This window comes from Megascapheus bottae, chromosome 1 (genome assembly GCF_031878675.1).
Source record: "Megascapheus bottae isolate mThoBot1 chromosome 1, mThoBot2.hap1, whole genome shotgun sequence".
Classification (NCBI taxonomy): Eukaryota; Metazoa; Chordata; class Mammalia; order Rodentia; family Geomyidae; genus Megascapheus; species Megascapheus bottae.
The window spans coordinates 47,391,650-47,412,654 of record NC_143509.1 but is presented as its reverse complement, the minus strand read 5'-3'; the positions used below and the strand labels follow the sequence as shown (position 1 = coordinate 47,412,654).

At 37.1% G+C, this 21,005-nt stretch overlaps 1 protein-coding gene across 3 annotated transcripts in view; it reads right to left on the bottom strand.

Moving 5' to 3' along the window:
• Lpp (LIM domain containing preferred translocation partner in lipoma) overlaps nt 1-21,005 on the bottom strand; it is a 641,447-nt gene that overhangs the window by 146,663 nt on the left and 473,779 nt on the right. For all 3 annotated transcript variants that reach the window (XM_090343772.1, XM_090343782.1, XM_090343791.1), the window contains one exon: nt 7,545-7,671. In XM_090343772.1, coding sequence (XP_090199898.1) covers nt 7,545-7,671 — 127 coding nt within the window. The remainder of the gene's footprint in view (nt 1-7,544; nt 7,672-21,005) is intronic.

Below are 21,005 nucleotides of genomic sequence, written 5' to 3'. Positions count from 1 at the left end.
TAAACCACTCATTTTCTGATTTTTAATCCACTGTGGTTTGGGGTTTTTAATTGATTAGGTAATTTGTCTGTGTAAACATGATTCCCAAGGTGTGAGATTTCATCTGTACAGAAGGCAGGACTCCACCACCACCCCAAGTCATTTTCCACTTTGTAGCTGACAGGAACATGTTGGAAATAATTTTCTTGTTGCGTAATAAGAACAATGAAGTACAAATTACTTAGTACCTCCTAGATAAGTTACTCCATTCATATCTCAAAGCAATTATATCCCTACTTGTACAGATTAAAGAAGCTACAACAGAGAGTACATTCAGTGATCTACCTTATGGTTCATGAACAACCTTGCAATATGGAACTAAGGAAGCATGATTAGTGTGCAAAGAGATCAGGACTGGCTCCAGTGGGCCTAGGCCCCAAGGTACTTGTATTACTTATTGACTAACTAATGAGAGCAATGGAAACTCTTGAAGAGCACAGATCCTTTTAATCAGTCTAGCTTTGAGTATTGTCATATGCCAAATAAACATAAATACACTGTGTATTTTGCAGGGCTAGTGTCTAATTAAAATGATACAACAACCATAAAACTGCCAAATAAATACAAACACACACACACACTAGTTGTAATACAAACATGTAATAAAAAAACAATCTGGGTTACTACCAGGAATTAGGGGTAAGATGCATATTCCCAAACCATATAGGTGACAAATTTGCAAAATATCAGAGTTGGACTGTGGTTGAAAAGTCACTTATCAATTGTGTGAGTACCTATCATCTTCCCAACAGTTATTAATTTTTGGCTAAGAACTTTGAAGAACTTTTTTTTCTTTATTTACAATGCTCATTTTAGTAAACTGAAAGCTCTTACCACCTGCCTTTCTTGGGAACTTTGTAATCATAATATTTGTGTCCGATTTATTTTGTATATGGCAGTCTTTTAGACATCAGGTAGGGCTCTAGGTTTTCTTTCTTCCATATCTTCAACTCAAATAATCACTTTTAGGTTTCTGAAAACCTTCAAAGTGTTCTGAATATGCTCATTTGAAAACTGATCTAACAAGTAGAGAAAGAACATGCCCCTTTACCTGTATTATTCTAGGAACTTTGTTCCTATTCATGAATATCACTGCTCCTACATATTCATCTTGAAAAGATACCTACCTAGCACCATGGATGGGGATCTGGGCTGTGAATTAAATAATGATAGCACATTGTCCAGTCACACCTTTCTTCATGTTTTACACATATTACATACTACTTACTGCCTTGTATCTTTTGCTTCAGTCCAAGCATTCTTTGGAAGAATAAAGTCAAGTTCTGCTGGAACAAAACTGTGTCTCCATAAATCTTTTTTTTTTCCTTAATATCAATCCACTAACAATGCTCAGAAATAAATGAAAAAAATTCTCTTGGATAAATGCCAAGTTCTGTAAAGATAATTTACCTAGTGCTCAATTGAAGGCATAATGATTCCTCAAATAGCTCACTAAACAGTTTTAAAATCCACATACTTTAGGTTGTTTTTTCTTTTTAAGGAACAAGACATTATATATACAATGCCAAGATAATTACAGCTTCATGCTTAAAATATACTGTCAGATATTTTCAGTCCATCTTTGGGATTATTATGCTATCCATCCTCAGAGATACTGTATTCCAATAGTGCTTTTACCTCAGGGATCTTCTCAGACAGAATATTATTATTTAGATTACCCTGGTCACAGATAATAACTTACAGAATGTTTTATGTACAACTACACTCTTTTCAAAAAAAAAAAAAAAAAGAAAGAAAGCACCAAAATTGGAGGCTCTGAACCTATCAACGAACATGGAAAACTCTTGGATAATTTTTCAAATGCAACTTTCCTTTATGCTTTCTCCTCTGAACTATCTGAATAGATGAACTTAGATCTGGAAAGTAGTCACACTGATGCCTCAGTTTGCTAGCAAAGATACCTTGCTCTTGTACTCATTTTGCTAGTTAATCTGAAATTTCTACTCAGTTCAGAATTTAAATTATAATAACTAAAAACTCATTATCCATTGGTCATTGTAAGCATCCCTCACTGAAACTGAGAATCTCTTCCATTACGAATGTATGTTTTCTAGATATTCAGAAAAGCAGGATTGTACCAAGAAGAAAGGACAACAGAAGATGTGCCTGCTTGTAAATAAGTTAGGCTGAAGATTCACCATGTAGAGAACTGATTTCGGTATGAATTTTCTCTTACCTCTGTTTCCATCTAGGCTTCTTCTCCCCCTCCCCACATGGTAGTGTTTTCTAAACCAATGATACCATTGTCAATGGATTTTTTTTTCCTGGCTTGCCCAGATAATCTGTGAAACCAAAAGTTAATTCCAAGTGTACAAATGCTTACTCTTTCAAAATCTGTATAAGGCTATAGCATTTAGGCATTCCTCTAATGCTATAATACTAACTGAAACTAGCAATGGAAATACTAACTGAAACTAGCAAATTTCAAGAAGGAATTCTTTTTTAATATACTCAACCAAGATACAACTGACAGTTTTGCTTCAAGGCTGACTTGAGAAAGAAAGAATGAACTTTAGTGATTTTCCTTTTGCCAAAGTCAAAAGAAGAGGTAAGGTCAGATAATGAGTTTGACAGACCATTTTATTTTTTTTAAGTGTGCTGTGTCTCTAAGGTACATATTACAGATGTGGCAAATGGACCCATATTAGTGTTCCATCTGCCATTGCAACATGTCCACAACCGTTGACACATATCATTGGTGACAGCAAAGTCCAAAATTTAAAGCAGACAGCTTCAGGTAGAGTACTCTATTCATTTCTTACTTGGAGATCATGACATCAGAAGGAAGGGAATGACACAAAATCCTAACAATCAACTGCTAACAGGCTCCACTGACAAATCAGACCATTCTGTAATGGCTAGAAATCAGAATAGATGTAACGAAAGCCCAAATACCGAACTTACTAGCTAGAGGACCTCATGCAATTCATTGTCCATCTGAGTCTGTTCTCTCTAAACACAGACATAATCCCAGAGCAGTTAGTCAGGCTGTGGCTGGTGTTTTTTGTTTAAACTTGTGAAGCTTTAGGTAAATATCAGATTTTATTGCCACTTCTATCATGATCCTCACCTCACTAGTAATGGAAACACACGTATTTTAAAAAATTAAAAAGGGCACAGAGTAAAGATAATTAACATCAAATTTAGAGAAGGCAGGAATTACATCTCTACTTCTCTATTCTCTCTATTTGCCCACCCAAGGACGTGTTTTTAAATAATTTATTGGTGACAAGCTTAAACATAGTTTGGTAGAGAAGAAATTTCCTTGTATCTGTGTACTTATTGCAACTGTAGCCTTTTAATCTCACTCCATGAAATATAGCCCTACCCTGTCAATATCCTTCCTTCCTTCCTTTCTTCCTTCCTTCCTTCCTTCCTTCCTTCCTTCCTTCCTTCCTTCCTTCCTTCCTCCCCCTCCCTTTCCTATCTTATCTGTTTTGTCTATAATGTCTGTCTGTCTGGCCTGTTTAATTAGCAGATATCATCACACTTTACCCTATACTGCACCCCCATGTACCTCCTGAGTTCAAGCCCCAGGACAGATAAAAAAAAAAATTCCAGTAGCAAATAGGGGAAAAATGGAGAAAAAGTGTAAGTAATGGGAAGTTAGCTGGCTGGGAATGCCATTGCAAGAAAGCTGGCTGGGAATGCCATTGCGAAGTGATGTTGGCGATGTAACTTCTGGCCCAGAGTAGACCTAAGGTAACTTTCTGATAGAGAGCAAGAGAAGATCTTGCTGGTTGTGTCCGGACAGGTTCTTCTGACGCAAATGCAATGTGATGTAAATTTCTTTCTCTCGAGTTTATAGCTTCTGTCTTCCATAATCACATAGTGCCGAAGCCAGGCTCAACCCATGTTGACAGCTGCACTGAAATCACTCATACTTGTGCCTTTCCCAACTGTTATGGGCACCTGTTGAAGCCCAGGAGGGCTTCTAGATATCTCTAATTCCATTTAAAGTTACAGACACAGAGAAGATGTTTGGGAACAGTCTATAGCAATTCTGTGAACTAGTCCTTTTCATCTCAACTTCACTATCCCAGCTACAATTAGTGTTGACATTCACATGAAGGCTCCTGGGATTGAAGCCCAAGTTCTTATCTATGTAATGGCTGACATTGCATTTCAATATACAAAGATCCTGGATGCAAATGTATGTAAAACCTTGCTACTTAGGTAGCTGAGATCAGAAGATCTTAGTTCAATGCCAGCTCAGGCAGAAAAATCCTTACCACTCTTACCTTCAATTAACCAGCATAAAGTTAGTAGAGGTGTGGATTCTGTGGTAAAGGTGTTGAGCAGAAAAAAAAAAAAAGCCAAATCAGGGCATGAAGCCATGAGTTCAAGTCTCAGTACCAGCCAGCAAAATGACAAAAACAAAAATGAAGCTAGCTGAGTACCCCTGGCTCTCACCTGTAATCTTAGTTACTCAGGAGGTGGAGATCTAAGGATCCTAGTTTGAACTCTGTTGTTGAAGGAAAGTCCATGAGACTCTTATTTCAGATGAACTACCAAAAAAGTTAGAAACAGAGCTGTTGCTAAAGTGGTAGAGCACTAGCCTGGAGCAAATAAATCACAGGAATAGTGCCCAAGACCTGAATTTAATCTCATCATAAATACACACAACAACAAAGACAACAACAACGTTACCATATCATAAACACAGAATAAAATCCCTCCAAATTCTTTCATATGGTATTTCCATTTGGCAACAAGTATGTAAGAATTGGTGACATATTTTCTGTAGTTGCTAAGAACTTAAATTTAAATCAAGTATTACTAATTAGGTTTGAATGGGCATTGTTTTCTTAAATAAACTATTAAGTTTCAAGATCATTGGGGAGCTCTGATTGAGCACAGTCTATAAGCCAAGAACTTGGCTAAGTGTTTTCTTTTTGTTGTTGTTGTTGTTGTTTTTTTTTTTTTTTTGCCAGTCCTGGGCTTGAGCTCAGGGCCTGAGCACTGTCCTTGGACTTTCTCAAGGCTAGAGCTCTACCACTTGAGCCTCAGCACCACTTCCGGCTCTTTTCTATGTATGTGGTACCGAGGAATCGAACCCGGGTCTTCATGCATGCTAGGCAAGCACTTTAACCACTAGGCCAAACTCCGGGCCCCTGGCCAAGTGTTTTCTACACATATTTCATGCATTGCTCGCAGTATTAGCATAAGATAGTTATTATTTCCATGTTACAGATGAAAGAAAAATCAAGATTGAGAGAGTAATTAAACTCAAGTGTTCTAAACTAGTAGCTAGTAAAGCTTCTCTACATCTTCTACAAGGAGCTACTACTCAAAAAAATGGCCATTATTATCGAAGAAATGTTTATCTTAGCATCCTGTCAAGAGATAAGTGTAGAAACAGGAGCATTTGGAAATTTACACTACAAAAGTATTAGCTACTATCAAACTAGGTAAATAATAATCTTTAGAAAAAATTGAGAGGCCCTGATTTAAAACATTTGGGTAAAGGCAAAAACTTGAAATTAGCAAACATTAGAAGATAATGCCTTGTGCAATTTTCTTAAAGTTTTTATTCACACTACTTCCTTCCCTCACTCTCACTTCTTCAAAAAGCTACTAAAAAAAGTGTCTCTCTCAGTATCCTTCTAAGACCTGCTTGGCACTACATTAAGACAGGTACAGAAATATAGTCTGCATATTTAGAAACTATTAAAAATTTAAAAGAAGGTCTTTATAAATCTTAAATCTGGTGATAAAATTTGGTCTCTCATTTTGGGTTTCTTTTGGCTTTCATAATTTTAAATTTATTTTTCTTGAAACTAATTTTGGAGAAATAAGAAGGAATAATAGAGTGAATATAATCAGTGTATCTAACATGTATGAATGGAAATATTACAATTAAACTTTTTACCTTGACTGATTAATATAGAGTAATAAATTATTTTAACTAATATATACTAATAAAAACTTCCCACCCAAATAATTTCCACCCAAATGAAATCAGTTTTAATCATGCTTTAAATATATTTATCTTCATAACAAGATGATTGGGAGGGAGTGGGGCAAGGACATAGGGGCAAATACATGAGAAGGGGTATCAATGTGTGAGAAGTAATGCACCTATTATCTGATGAATGTAATTGTAATCTCTACAAATTATCCCGACAATAAAAAAAATATATATATATATATATATTTATCTTCAACAGACTGGGTACCAAACAGACTTAACAAAAATAAAAAATGAGGATTTTGGGTCTCAAAGGTCTAGATTCATATTTTTTTTAGAAAAGGTCTAGATTCAAATACCATCATCTATCTTTCTTTCTTTCTTTCTTTCTTTCTTTCTTTCTTTCTTTCTTTCTTCTCTCTCTCTCTCTCTCTCTCTCTCTCTCTCTCTCTCTCTCTCTCTCTCTCTCTCTCTCTGTGTGTGTGTTTATGTGCGTATGTGCGCATGCAGGCTGGTACTGAGACTTGAGTTAATGGCTGGGTACTGTCTCTTAGCTTTGATTCAAAGCTGACACTATACCACTTGATCCACAGTGCCACTTCCAGATGTTTGGTAGTTATTAGAGATTAAAAGTATTAGCATCTGGTTTTGAACTCAAAGCTCAACCTGTTCAGTAGATAGAATTACAGGCAAGAGCTATCAGCTGACCCATAAACTCATGACAAACTCATGACTCCTGATGCTACTCATAGAGATTTAAAAATGTGGAGCATCAGACCTTGGCCTTCTGATGGCTCGGCTACTTTTGTTCCTCCCTGGGCTTGTTGCTTGAACTGGGGGCCTAGATGCTGTCCCTGAGCCTCTAGGTGTCACTTCCAGGTCTTCTGGGTAGATTATTGGAAATAAGAATCCCATGGACTTTCATGACTACGTTGGCTTCAAATCATGATCTTCAGATCCCAGTCTCCTAAGTAGCTAGGATTACAAACATAAATCACTGGTGCCCAGTACCTGTACCTCCACCTGTACCTCTTTTTCTCTCTGAAACACTATAGCCTCCCTGACAAATTAGGTATTCCCCAAGAACCTCACAAATGACATAACTGATACATTTAACATTAATGGACTAAAAGACTTAACTATTCATACTAACCAATACTGGAGAGGAAAAAAGGGAAAAGCCAAAGAGATTGTCAGGGAAAGAACTGACAATTCAGAATTTAGATCATACCTGTCAGAAACTTTTAGGCAGTGTAATTTTGAATGCATATAAAAATCCTAGTTTGACCTAATGCATAATGAATTGCCAGAAACTAACACTTAAATTTGTATCTTAAGTAACCTTAACAACCATTGAGATTCTAGTACAAGCTTAATAAATACTCCACAGACTTATGCTGGTCTTTGAACACAAAGCTCAAAACCTCTCCGTGATATGTGCACATAAACCATCTTTAAAGTATCAGGACTCAAATCTTCTTTGTTAGTGGAGCTGGAAATATTATTCTTCATTATAAGTAAGGAAATAAGAATAGGACACTCACTTCAGAAGTCAGACCTAAACACCACTCACCAAAATACTCATCAGAAGGTGGATTTTCCATGTCATACAGCATCTTTTTGGTCAGGTGTTCGAGTTCATCTTCCGGACGGAATGATGGGGGAATAGATGAAGGCCCCATGGGCCCTGTGTGTCCACCCTGAAAGGCAAAGAGTAATATTCCTTTAATGATAGTTTAGATATCAAGAGAGACAATCAGGAGAAAAAGTAGTGCATATTCCGGGAATGAAAAGGCAATGGATTTATGCATTTGGAGAATGGAGCTGTAGAAAAAGAGCTTACCAATTTTCTTTGAGCTTGGACATATCTGTTGATTCACTTGCCCTATCTAGAAGTCATTTGGTATGCTTTAGAATTCCGAAATTAACAATAGAAGTCATCTAGTTTGCAAAATAACTGCTAACCAGTCACTACAAATCATTTGTATATTTATTTGTTTTTAAATTCATTTAGACTTTATTGCTATTTTAAAGGTGATATACAAAGGGATTACAACTACAGGTAATGAGTACATTTGCTTTTGTGCAGTGTATATTTATTTCATTTGTATACTTTATTAGTAAGGTGAATAAATAAATCAACACTTTTCCCCTTAAAAAGATGTTAGTTAAGAGAATTACCTCAGGGTATGTTAATGAAGACAAAGTAAATATAGAAAGTGCATAATTGGGTATAAGAAAGGGACCATCCCTACAGTAAATGAAGAGCTTCCTGGAAAAAGAGACTGGAATGGAGAGGAATACTTCAAGTAGAAGTTTCTCAAAATCAGGTGAAAAAAGTCATATCTGAGAAGCAACTGACAGTTGTGCGTTTCTATTCAAACATAATGATTAAGATTAGAAGTGAGATCAATTTTGGGGGTCCTAGGGTCTAGAAATTAAATTGCTTCTATGTTTCTGTTGCTTTAAAAAATTCTACCCATATAAATAGGCATATGTCAAAAATAGGGATGATGTATCAGTAGCATGACACGGGGCTGGTGTTCAAATAATGAGTCAAAGTAGAATAATGTCAAGAGAATCAAATGTCAGATACATGAAATAATCAACCATAAACCTACTTTATAGGAAAAAATGCAGATGTAAGCTAGCTTTCTATTACGTATCTAAATGGAATGCATTTTTTTCCTTTTCCTTTACTAAAACTGATCCTTTTCAATATCACCTCCAACAAACAGCCTGAATCAAAGTGTTCTGAAAACAGAAAGACTCCTATTAAAAGTTTAGAAACGCCAATGGTGACAGCTACTAATAATGGACCAAGATGTAGATTGAGAACGCTTATGCCAGATGTTTATGCAAGCAAGGTGCATGTCCATTCTCTATTATCTTCATTAGTCTAAGTGATCAGATGTGAAAGTCCTGTAAAATAAGAATCCCTTACAAATGTTACCAGCCCTATTAGCAGCAGTTACCGCAACAACCCCCAAATGGGTATTAATCATTTGCATGAGGTCTAGGGCATGAAATGCCTTCTCAGCACAGATGATGATGTTTTCAGGTAGCCTTCTGGCTTTTTCTTTATAATACTTTTCCATTTCCCCAAATATACATGAACTTGAAGTACAAACATGCAGAAAGATGAAAGGGTCAAAAATATTCATGCTGGTCATTAAACGTACCCTAAGATTTTACTTCACTGCCCTATGATTTGTATTTGATATTAGAAAGAATTAACTAAACTATAATTTATGTCAAGGGTCATACAAAAAATAGCTGTATGATCTCTATAAAATTATTATGTTGATATATTGATTGTGAAATTTAGTAAAATTAAGACCCAAAAATACTGGATAAGACTAGTTATAAGTAAAGTCAAGATAAGGGCTTGTGCTAGATTCCTACATTTATTAAACAAACAAAACCTTTGTCTGAAAGCAGTTCATGATCTCATAGCAGTAGATGCAGGTTACCTTGCTAATTCTCACAAGACTGAGAGGTGCTTTGGCTTGTTCATGGTACAGAAGGAATGTTGAGATTATAACCATTTGACAAGTTTAACTTCAGAGTCCAAGTAAGTGTTGTTAAATCTCTATCTTCAGTTGTAAAGATGGCAGATCATATTATAGCCTTTTATTGTCTTTTGCCACCAGTGCTCATCTGGTTCCAGCCCCATGGCTCTCCCACTCAGCCTGCATTCCAGGGAGCACTTTCCGAAGCAGATTAGATCATTTCTTTTCTAAAACTCCTTACTGCAGTTGCTAATTCCCATTTGAATCCAGTCTTCTCAAATGCAAATGAAGACATGTTCCTAGGTGTATCTTTAACCCTTTCTGACTTTGTGCAGAAGATATACAAAATAAACTCTTTAAGAATCAATGGATAGAGGCTAGAAGCATAGTCTAGTGGTAGAGTGCTTACCTAGCATGCCCCTGACAATTCATAGTTTAGGGGAGAAAAGACATGAAAATAGACAGTTACAAAACAGTATAGGCAATAAGGTCCAAGAACCAGTGATCTGAGTTCAGAAAAGATTGCCAGAAAGAGATGACCCCAATTTGTTCTTTTTTTGTCATTACTTGTTTCTTGCTAGGGGCCCAGATGTTGGCCATGCAAAGGAAGGTTTTCTTCTAAGCCAAGTTTTCAGCCTCCCCTACAGGTCCAAAGTCCTTGGTAAGCATCAGGGATGAGGACGTACAATAATGAAGACTTGTTCCTACAAAGTATACATGGACAGAATTCTCAGTGAACTGGAAAATTCCACCTGTTTCAATCAGAATACCAGTAAAAATATTCATTATATTTCTATGACACTTCACAACAGCTGAAGTGTTTTACATGTTCTTACATAGGATGTAAGTGCTTTGCATGCTATCACATGCTTACAGAAGACCTAACTATATAGAACATCTTTTCTTTTTGTCTGTCATGGGATTGAACTCAAGACCTGGGTGCTGTCCTTGAGCTCTTTTGCTCAAGGCTACCGCAGCTCCAGTTTCAGTTTTCTGGTAGCTAAATGGAAATAAAGGGTTTCATGAACTCTCCTTCTTGGCTTGGCTTGCAATCATGATTCTCAGATCTCAGCCTCCTAAATAGCTAGGATTATAGGTCTGAGCCACCAGCACCTGGCTCAAACATCATATTTTTTAAAATATATTTTTGTTATCATTGACTATTTGTTCAGGAGTTGCTATTCAACAGTTTTATGAATATGCATCTCCAAATTGCTTCTGTCTTTAACAATCCCAGGGACTGGTCAAATCTTCATTTCCTAAGCCTCAGTTCCTCATGTGTAAAATGATTTTTTGTTTATTTTGTAAAGATGGCTTTAGTTCAAGTCTATTATAGTTTTTATGCTGCTAATATGCAGAGCTCATTATTACTGATCATTGGAGCGCAATCAAAGATATCGATATTTACAGAAACTTTGTAGTCTATAAGAAAAAGGGACTCATACCGAGTAAATGGAAACCTCCCTTATTACAGAGATTTCCATTTATAAGAGGAGGCAAACCACTTGTCAGCACCCTCTGAAACATTGAGAAGTTCATTCAGCATTCTTCATCTGAGTAAGCATAGAGTAGTTCACAGGACTTCTGCAGCACGTTGAACTTTCACTACACTTATGCACTTACGTTATGAAATTAAAAAAAAATATATAGAAAGGCTTTGCACAGGTGGCTCACAGCTCTAATCCTACCTACCCAGGAAGCTGAGATCTTAGGATTGTTGCTGGAAAACAGTCTGGGAAGGAAAGTCCATGAGACTTCTCATTTCTAATTAATCAACCAAAAGGTCAGAAGTGGAGCCATGGTTCAAGTGGTAGAGTGCCAGTCTTGAATGACTAAGTTAAGGGACAAAACCCAGGCCCAAAATAAATTCAAGCTTGAAAACCAGTTCAAAAATGTAGAAAAGTTAATTGCTTTATCATCTCTCTTTCCTAGCTTTATGAAGGAAAAACTCCATCATCCTTAAAAAAAAAAGAAAAAAAGAAAAACAAGGAAAACAGGAGAAAGAGCCTGCAAAAACTCTTAGGAAAACATTGTACTACCTAGAATCTCTGTGGTTAACATCCATGTGCTAAGGAGCAATGTTATAAAAAGGATACTCAATGTGTGTCACCATGTCCTTCTCCGTAGTTACTCTGACAGACATTACTGTGGGTCACTTTTCTTCCATGAGTCCAATTCTTTCACAGTACTAAATAACTTGAATTTAGCACACATTTGAATCTTACCAGAAAAGTGCTACCCAGGCAGATAAAGCATCAGGAAACAGCAGCCAAAATATTCAGAAAAGATTACATGATAATGAATACTCTATCACTCCAGGTACCAGAGATGCTCATTTTTCTTGTCCATTTGTAATGATGTACAAGAGGTTCCTTCTCTCAAAGGGAAAATGACTTCAATTATGTGTTCTTGAAAAAAAGAAACATTGAAATTATCTTCTTTTCAAAAGGTAGAATTAGCCCCATTTTAGAGCTGAAAGCCTGCCAGAAAAAATATATATATTTCTGATATTTTCATTCTGCTCCCCCTCCCCATTTAGCTGTGTCAAGCCTACAGAGAGCAATTTCCTGTGGCTGTTTCTACTTTCTGACTCCTACTGGGTATCATACATCTACTCTTAAAAATCTCTCACTGGGCAGGGCGCAGTGGCTCACACCTATGAGCCTCCTCTCAGGAGGCTGAGATCTGAGGATCAAGGTTCAAAAGCCAGCTTGGGCTCTAAAGAACTTGAGATTCTTTTTTTTTTTTTTTTTTTTTTTTTTGCCAGTCTTGGGCTTAAGCTCAGGGCCTGAGCACTGTCCTTGGACTTTGGACTTTCTCAAGGCTACAGCTCTACCACTTGAGCCTCAGCACCACTTCTGGCTTTTTTCTATGTATGTGGTACCAAGGAATCGAACCCGGGTCTTCATGCATGCTAGGCAAGCACTTTAACCACTAGGCCAAACTCCCAGCCCGAGAACTTGAGATTCTTATCTTCAATTAATCACTACAAAATGAGAAATAGGGTTATGGCTCAAGAGGTAGGGCAGTAGCTTCTGCTAAGGAGCTCAGGGACAACACCTAGACCCAGGAGTAGGGTGGTAGCCTTCAGCCGAAGAGATCAGGTCAGTGCCCAGGCCCAGAGTTCAAGCCTAATGACCCACAAAAAAAAAGTCTCACTGGTTAAATGGAAGGTGTCCTTGTTTTGGCCAAGGGCAGATGAATTTGGTAAATATCTATTACGTTTCTCATTACAAACAAAAACAAACAAACAAACAAACAAAAAACAATGTGCCATGGAGAAATCAGCTTGCAAGAAGTGAAGATCTATTTATTTAAAATCAGAAAGCCATAAATGTTCATACATTACAGTTTCATTTCAATAGTTCTTGTTTCTCCTATTCTTAAGTTCAATTTTCTTGAAGAATAAATGGTAAAAGCACAGAGAAAAAACTTTGGAATTTTTGACACAAAAAGGTGCTAGTGGCACAGGCCTGTAATCCTACCTACTCAGGAGGCTGAGATCTGAGGATCACAGGCAGGAAAGTCCAGGAGACTCTTACCTCCAATTAATCACACACAAAAAGTCAGAAATGAAGCTGTGACTCAAGTAATGGAGTACCAGCCTTGAGGGGGGTAAAAACTAAGGGATACCAACCAGAACTTGAGTTCAAGCCCCAGTCCCGGCATACAAAATATTTTTTTAGAATAAAAAAATGGTTGATTTTAGCTTTTTAGCCCAATCCAACCATGTTTTTTTCTTACAAACTCTTATTTTCCATCTTCCCTTGTTCATGCCATACACTGATGGCTCTAAGTCACCAAATGTGGAATCATACCCAAAGACTTGGTAAAACTGCATTTCAGCAAAGTCTTGCTGAAACTAAGACTGCAGCCAGGACAAAGGACTGGGTGTCCACTGAGTGTGAGACATGCTGTTTTGCATAGCAAGCTTTCACATTGCTCCTTTCAAGCTAAGAGAAAGTGGTCTCTCCCAGCCACCTGTCCTAGTTCCCCTGGGTTAAAATAGCCTCAAGAACATCTTAGTTTGAAGCGTGCTATCTTCATTCTGATATCCAAGCATGCCTCTGAAGTTTGTCTAGGATTTACTTCTCTAATACTGATCTTATCATATTTAATTTCTAATTCTTCTGAAGGAGGATTGGAAAATATTGAAGATAAAATAAATTGGCAGTCATAATTATTAGGAAAGAAGGCTGTTTTAGCATGTGATGTAATCACTATGAGTACTTTTAACTATAAATCCTGGATTCTACAGTGAAATAAATACTTTTCTGACCTTCCAAATCAATCACCTTCCTAAATCTTCTTTTGGCACCAAAACAAAAATACTGATATAAGACCCATGTTTGCCTGTTGAGAGCAATGTAGCTTTCCTTTGTGTCTTTCTGCCTGGATGAGTCTGGGACCGACAAGATAGAAGTACCGCTGCTACTCTGCAGGGAGAACCACAGGTAGAAAATCCAGAAGGGGAAGCACAACATTCTCAGCATTTGGGAAGGTCAAGACCTTCTTGCCAACCAAATTCACAGTGCTCACACTTCATTGCTCACTCTCTATACCCCTGAGCTGGGGAGATAGAAAGCTGGGGTAAATCACTCTTATCTCACTTTGTGTACAAGATTCCAAAAGAAGGCATTCCCATAATATGTATCCTGATGTCCAATAATTAATTGTCATCCATGTTATGGTAAGAGATTTGACAGTAGCCAATACAGTTACAAGGCATTGTTTCTATTGGCTGGCTCATTTCAACAAGACTGAGAACACAGCAGTTGCATGAATGGGATGAACTGTTTCTCACAACTGTTTTCAAACTAAATCATGTCTAAGTCAAAGTTGTGCCCCACTAGTACCTGGTAATGACATTTCCTGGGTAAGTGCTTCATCTCTACTTGATTACAATGCAAAGGTTCATTTTGCTCCAACATAGGAAGGAGACTTTTCCAGTATAACATAGGAAAGTTCCCCAACTGGATACTGCACTTTTCATAAAAGGATATAAAAAAGGGACATAACATTATAAAAAAGAGACATAACATTTATCTTATTGAGGCTTCAGCCCTGACTATGGTACTAATTCCAGTTCTGAACAAAGTGGGGATTTCCCAATTCTTTGTTGTTAAATATTTTGATTTTCCCATGATAATCATGTATCCATGATAATGTCAAGAAACAAGAATATAAATTAGGGGCAAGTGGGTCGTTTATACCTGTAATCTCAGCTAATCTGAAAGTCAGGGCAGGCAGAAAAGTCTGTGAGACTCTATTTCCAAAATATCTAGCAAAGAGCTAGCCTGGAGGCATAGATCAATTCGTAGAGTGCCAGACAAGCAACAGAGTATGCGCAGGCCATGAGTGAAAACTTCCATAGGAGGAAAAAACAAGACAAAACAAACAAACCAAAAAAAACCCAGGAATATATTGAAGTGGTACTTGTGATACTAATGTATAAAATATATTTCCTATGTATAGGGAAGTACCACAAAAACATACTAGAAGACCATAATAAAATGTTCATGAGGTTTATATCAGGATAATGGGATTATGGGTACTTTTTGCCAGTCTTAGGCTTGAGCTCAGGGCCTGAGCCTGAGCACTGTCCTTGGGCTTTCTCAAGGCTAGAGCTCTGCCACTTGAGTCTCAGTACCACTTCTGGCTTTTTTCTATGTATGTGGTACTGAGGAATCAAACACAGGTCTTCATGCATGCTAGGCCAAACTCCCAGTCCTATGAATATTTTTTTTTATAATTTTAAAATTATGTGGAATAGCAAGAACGACAAAACAAATGGCTTTCAGGGAAAAAAAAAACTCATGTTATATCTATCTATATATGTCTGCCTGAGTGTGTGTGTGTGTACACACTTGCTGATTCTAGGGCTTGAACTCAGTAAATTGTGCTCTTACAGGCCTTTTTAATCAAAGGCTCTATCACCTGAAGAAAAACACCATTTCTATTTTTTCACTTGGCAACTGGAGGAAAGAGTCTCAAGATTTTTTCTTCCAGCCTGGTCAATAAATTTCAGATTCAGTCTCCTGAGTAGTTAAGATCATAGAGGCCCACAACTGTCTCCCAACCAAGCAAACATTTCAAAACCTGTGTTCCAATAATTTTCTTTTGTATTTCCTGTAAGTATCAAAGGAAAGCTATAAGTATTGAATAGTTCAAAAATATATCTGGGCAACTGCTGGCTCATGCCTATAATCCTAGCTCCTCAGGAGGCTGAGGTCTGAGGATTGTGTTTCAAAACCAGCTAGTGTATGAATGTCCATGAGCCTTTTTTATTTATCATTATTACGTAATTGGTATTTTGGTCCCTTTTTTAAAATAATAATTTTATTGTCAAGGTGATGTACAGAGGTGTTACAGTTACATATGTATGAAGTATTGTTATCTCCTCTCTTGTTTTTCTCCAATTTTCTCTCCAATTAACCACAGAGTTAAAGGCAGGAGTGGAGTAGTGGCTCCAATAGCCTTTTTTGTTTTTCTTTAATCAGTGACAGAGCCTAGGCCCTGAGTTCAAACCCCACGACTGATTGGCATTAAAATTAAAAAATAAAAATAAAATGAAGCCACCTAGATTTTCAATTTTATATGTGCAGAAACACTTTTCTTACTGTACAAGCTGTTTCTATCTAGTGGGATTGACAGATGCCTGAATGTGACACAAGACACTGAAATAACATGCAAATCAGTTTTCAGTTTTAATATGCAAATATGCTTGGCACATCACTTTCCATGGCTGAGGTAAATTTCTGTTTTTGAGTATTTCATGGGAAACGCAAACCAGCAAACAAATGGTTAACTCCTCATATTTTTTTTTACTAACACAGGAGGTTTTCATTTGAGTCAGAGAGGTTCTTGCTCAGGGATTCAAGGCACCTGTGATGCAAAGAAAGGTCGTGTGTTTTGTTCAGTTAACAATGCCACCCTCTGCAAACAAGTCCACCACACTGATCACACTGGGTTTCTGGGTCTTAGCAGGGATGAGGAGAAAGGCAAAGTGCTTTCATGAAAATAACAGGAAAAAAACCCAGATTTTTTGATGTTGTTGCTGTCTGACTTGTGAAAATTAAAGTAGCTCAAGATGGGGAAGATATCCTTTCTAGCTAGAGGCAAAATGAGGAAGTAGCCAACGGTTTTTATTTTCTCTTTTTTTAAACTTTCTTTTATTGTCGGGATAATGTATAGAGGGGTTACAGTTGCAATCGTCAGGTAGTGGGTACATAACTTCTCGAACCTTGGTACCCCTTTTCATGTTTTTGTCCCCCTTTCCCCTCCCAGTCACCTTGATTTCCCCTTCCCTTCCCTATTTTAAATTAACAAATGAGTGTATATACTATTTGTTTCCTCCTTAGGCAGGATAGGAAGAAACTGCAACCTCTGTGTAAATCTATAATATTACCCACAAACATTAGTAATTGAGTATAAAGAAAAGCATCAAATAATGGAGATGCAGGTCAGAGGTAGTGGCTCATATTTATAATTCCAGCTACTCAGTATGCAGTTTGGAGGCCAGCTCACGTACAAAGTTAGTGTGATACCCATATTTGTCATAGAAACAAACAAACCAGACGCAGTAAGGTACACAGAAAGACATAAAGTTAGACATAAAGAGGCTCGAGATCTGAGGCTGGCCCCAGGAAAAATGTGGGGAAAACTTGTCCAGAAAATTTTTAAAAAATGAATAAAGAACGGGCAATATGGATGATTTGATAGAATGTTTGTCAAGCAAGTAAAAGGCCAGATTCAAACTCTAGTAAAGTGAGATACATTTAGTCCAGGGGAATTTAAACACTGTTAAGAATTCAAGTCATGAGAGAAATGACAAGAGCAAAGTGCAAAGGCTGAAAGTTAATCATAATTCATTTGGCTTTGATGCTGGAGAGTTAGGTTCTAGGCTCTCATTACTTGTGTTCAAATTGTGTGATCTGGTGCAAGATGTTTATTTTACTATTTGTTGCTTCAAACTTCAAATGAGCTGAGTAGAAGTCGTGTCATGTGGGATGTCAAGTTTCTCATGGAAATCATTTACTTCATGTACAGATTTAAAAAGAAACTATTCTTAACTATATGTCATGCTCTATGAATATAATGTGAGCATATCATCAGATAATATAGATTGATAGGGAGGTATCAAGGTGGGCTGGAGCAGACCATAAACATGTCAAGAAAATGACACAGGGTTGATCTAGACCTCCATGGAAGGGTAGGATTCAGAAGCACTGAAGCAGCATTCTACTTCGTTATAAGATTAAAATGCTTATGCTCTCTGCTTATTAATAATGCACAAGAAATTCTAGTGTAGCACTCACAAACAACAGATTATTTGTAACATAACACTTCCCAAAGCACGAGATGGCATTCTTTTCTTTTCCTTCTTTCACCCCTCATTTCACCTTCCCTACTCCCCTCTTCTCCCTGCCCCTCATATTTCTTGCCATTTGTAGAAAGAAATAAACAAAGTCGTGGTTAGGTGACTGTGTGAGTGATTTAGCTAAAATCACACCCATACAAAGTGGCAGAGTCAGGAGTTAAGCATGAGTCTTCTAATCCAAGCTCAGTGTTTTTCCACTAATTCACAGCCGCCTCTTTATATTCATTTAGAAATACGAAACTTACATGATCTATCATAAAGGTTAATCAACACAGTCAACCTCACTGATTAAAGCATGATGCTGATTATACCAGAGGTTGGAGACTAATGTGGCCCCTTTTTACTTTCAGAAACATTGATTGTGGTGTAATGGAGAAAGTGTGGGCTTGTAGGTAGAGCAAGGAGGTTAAATAGCAAGCTATACCACTTATTTTGTGTAACATTTCACAAAATTGTCTTTCTTTTTTTACAAGCTCACATTAGCATTAGCTTCTTCAGCTGTATATGTGATCAAAAGCAGGTAGGGGAGAGGGATCGCAGCTCCCATTTCCGAGTTGGGCAACACTTCAGATGACATGTGACATGTACTCATATTTAACAGTGGCTCTTGATTATGTGTGCTAAATGCTCACACATAATCTGTCAAATCTGAGCCATGGATGTCTTTCAAATGTGGCAGGAAGGTGAATGACAAAGAATATGAATGCCTTAGTGTCATTCATGAGCACTGAAGCAGAGGGGAAGAAAAAGCTAATTCTAATCTTGAATCTACAGATGAGTCATACTTATTATTCCAATCAATCACAATATGATTAAAATAATAGAACAGGCCTTCTGAAAGGATTTCTTGCCCCTATTCATAAATTCTGAGAGGTGGAAGTAATGCATGTGTTTCATTTCTGTTGTTGATTTATAAGTTGGAAACCTAAAAACAATTCAGCTATCAATGTACTTAACCGTTTCAATTAAATAACTCGTTTAATCAACTGAGCAACTTCATTAGGAAGTTACTGTCCTGATTTTACAAGGGAGGAACTGAAGTTTGAGACTCACCCTAGTAATAAATGAGGGCAGTGAGAGCAAAATGTACGTGTGCACTGCATAATATGACATTTGGCTTCACCAGAAGTGCCCTAGCCAATCAACGCCTCTGAAGTTTTTTTCTGTGGTAGTTTGTAACACATGCAATAATTTTAAGAAAAATTAATCATATGGTACAAACTATTATCAAGGAAACTTTAAGGGATACTGTCCATATACATATATATATATATGAATATATGATAATTCTTTTTGGTTAATCATGGCGCTTGAACTCTGGGCCTGGGCACTGGCCCTGAACTCTCAGTTAAATGTTAGCACTGTATCACTTGAGGCAAGGCGCCACTTTTGGTTTACTTGTGGTTAACTAGAGATAAGAGACTCAAAGACTTTGGTGTTTGGCTGGCTTTGAATTGTGATTCTCAGATTTCAGCCTCCTGAGTAGCTAGGATTACAGGCATAAGCCTGGCCTCCTCAGGTAATGCTCTTCAAAAAATGATTTCTTTCCCTGATGCTGCTGGTGATCTGTAATCCTACTCAGGAGACTGAGACCTAGAGAATTATGGTTCAAAGTCAGAAAAGCCCATGACACTCCACCTGAAAAACAACTAGCCAAAAGATAATAGCATTGTTCAAGTGGTAGAGTGCCAGCTGAGTAAGAATAAGCAAGCCAATCAAGTGCCAGGTCATGAATTCACATCCTGGTATCAACAAGATAAAACAAAACAAGCCTTCTCCACCAATTCCAATACTTTACCAATTTCAAACATAAACTGGAGGGTTAGTGGTAATTTTTCGAATAGTCATAAAAATAATAAAAAGTACTGTCTCTACAGGTGGACTAAAAGAAAAACACGTAAAGAACACTGGAATTCTTTCATACAAAAAAACTAAAGGAAGAGCCAGGCACTGGTGGCTCGTGCTTATTATCCTAGCTATTCGGGAATATAGGTTGACGGTTTAAAGCCAGCCCAGGCAGAAAAGTCCCTATGAGACTCTTATATCCTATTAACTACTCTAAAAACAAAGCAAAACAAAAATGGAAAATGGCACTGTGGTAGATAGCTCCCTTAAGCAAAAATGCTCAGAGATAGTGCCCAAGCCCTAAATTCAAGTGTCACATTGACAAAGTAAAACACTAAAACTAAAGAAATAAAAGAAAAAGAATATGTAGAATTTCCTAAATATCAAATATTTCTCCTGAGTTTTGGCCTAATCATAAATAAAATGCCAAGAAAAATGTGTATTCTGTAAGATCTTAGATTTCTCTACCATGTGGAAGCAATTTTTTCCATATATTTTTATTGTAATTGATAGAAGGGTTACATTATATTCACCAGATAGAAGGTGCATCACTTCACATACATTGATACCCTTTCTCATGTCTTGGTCCATATTTCCCTTTCCCCAACCCCGCCCCTCATCTTGTTTTTCCCCCTTGCCTATCTGATTTAAAAAAACCAAATACACATATATCCAATATATCAGATAACAAGGTGAAATACTGTAACAATGTGAAACACCCAAGGGACAGCAAAGGAGATGAGAGATAACAAAGTACATTAAGGAAAACAATAAGTCATTATATGGCTTTTGTTTCTATATCCTGGAGGTCCTTTCATTTAGCATCATACTATATGGCCTTATGTATCTAGATTTTGTTCTATTGTAAATCTCTGCTAGGAAAGCCAGGGCAATAAGGCAAGAAGCAAGAATAAAGGGGATCCAAGTAGGAAAAGAGGAAATGAAACTTTCCCTTTTGCAGATGACATGATTCTGTATTTAAAGAACCCTATAGATTCCTCTCCCAAGCTGTTTGAGCTGAATCAAAACTTTGACAAGATAGCAGGGTGTAAAATTAACCCTCAAAAATCAACTGCCTTCCTATATGCCCGCAATGAGAGAAACGAGGAAACAATCAGGGAAGCAACTCATTTTGTAATATCCTCAAAGAAAATAAAGTACCTAGGAATTAACTTAACTAAGAATGTAAAGGACCTTTTTGATGAAAACTTTAAAACCCTGAAAAAGGAAATTAAAGCAGAACTGAGAAAATGGAAAAAAACCTCCCATTCTCCTGAATTGGAAGAATTAACATCGT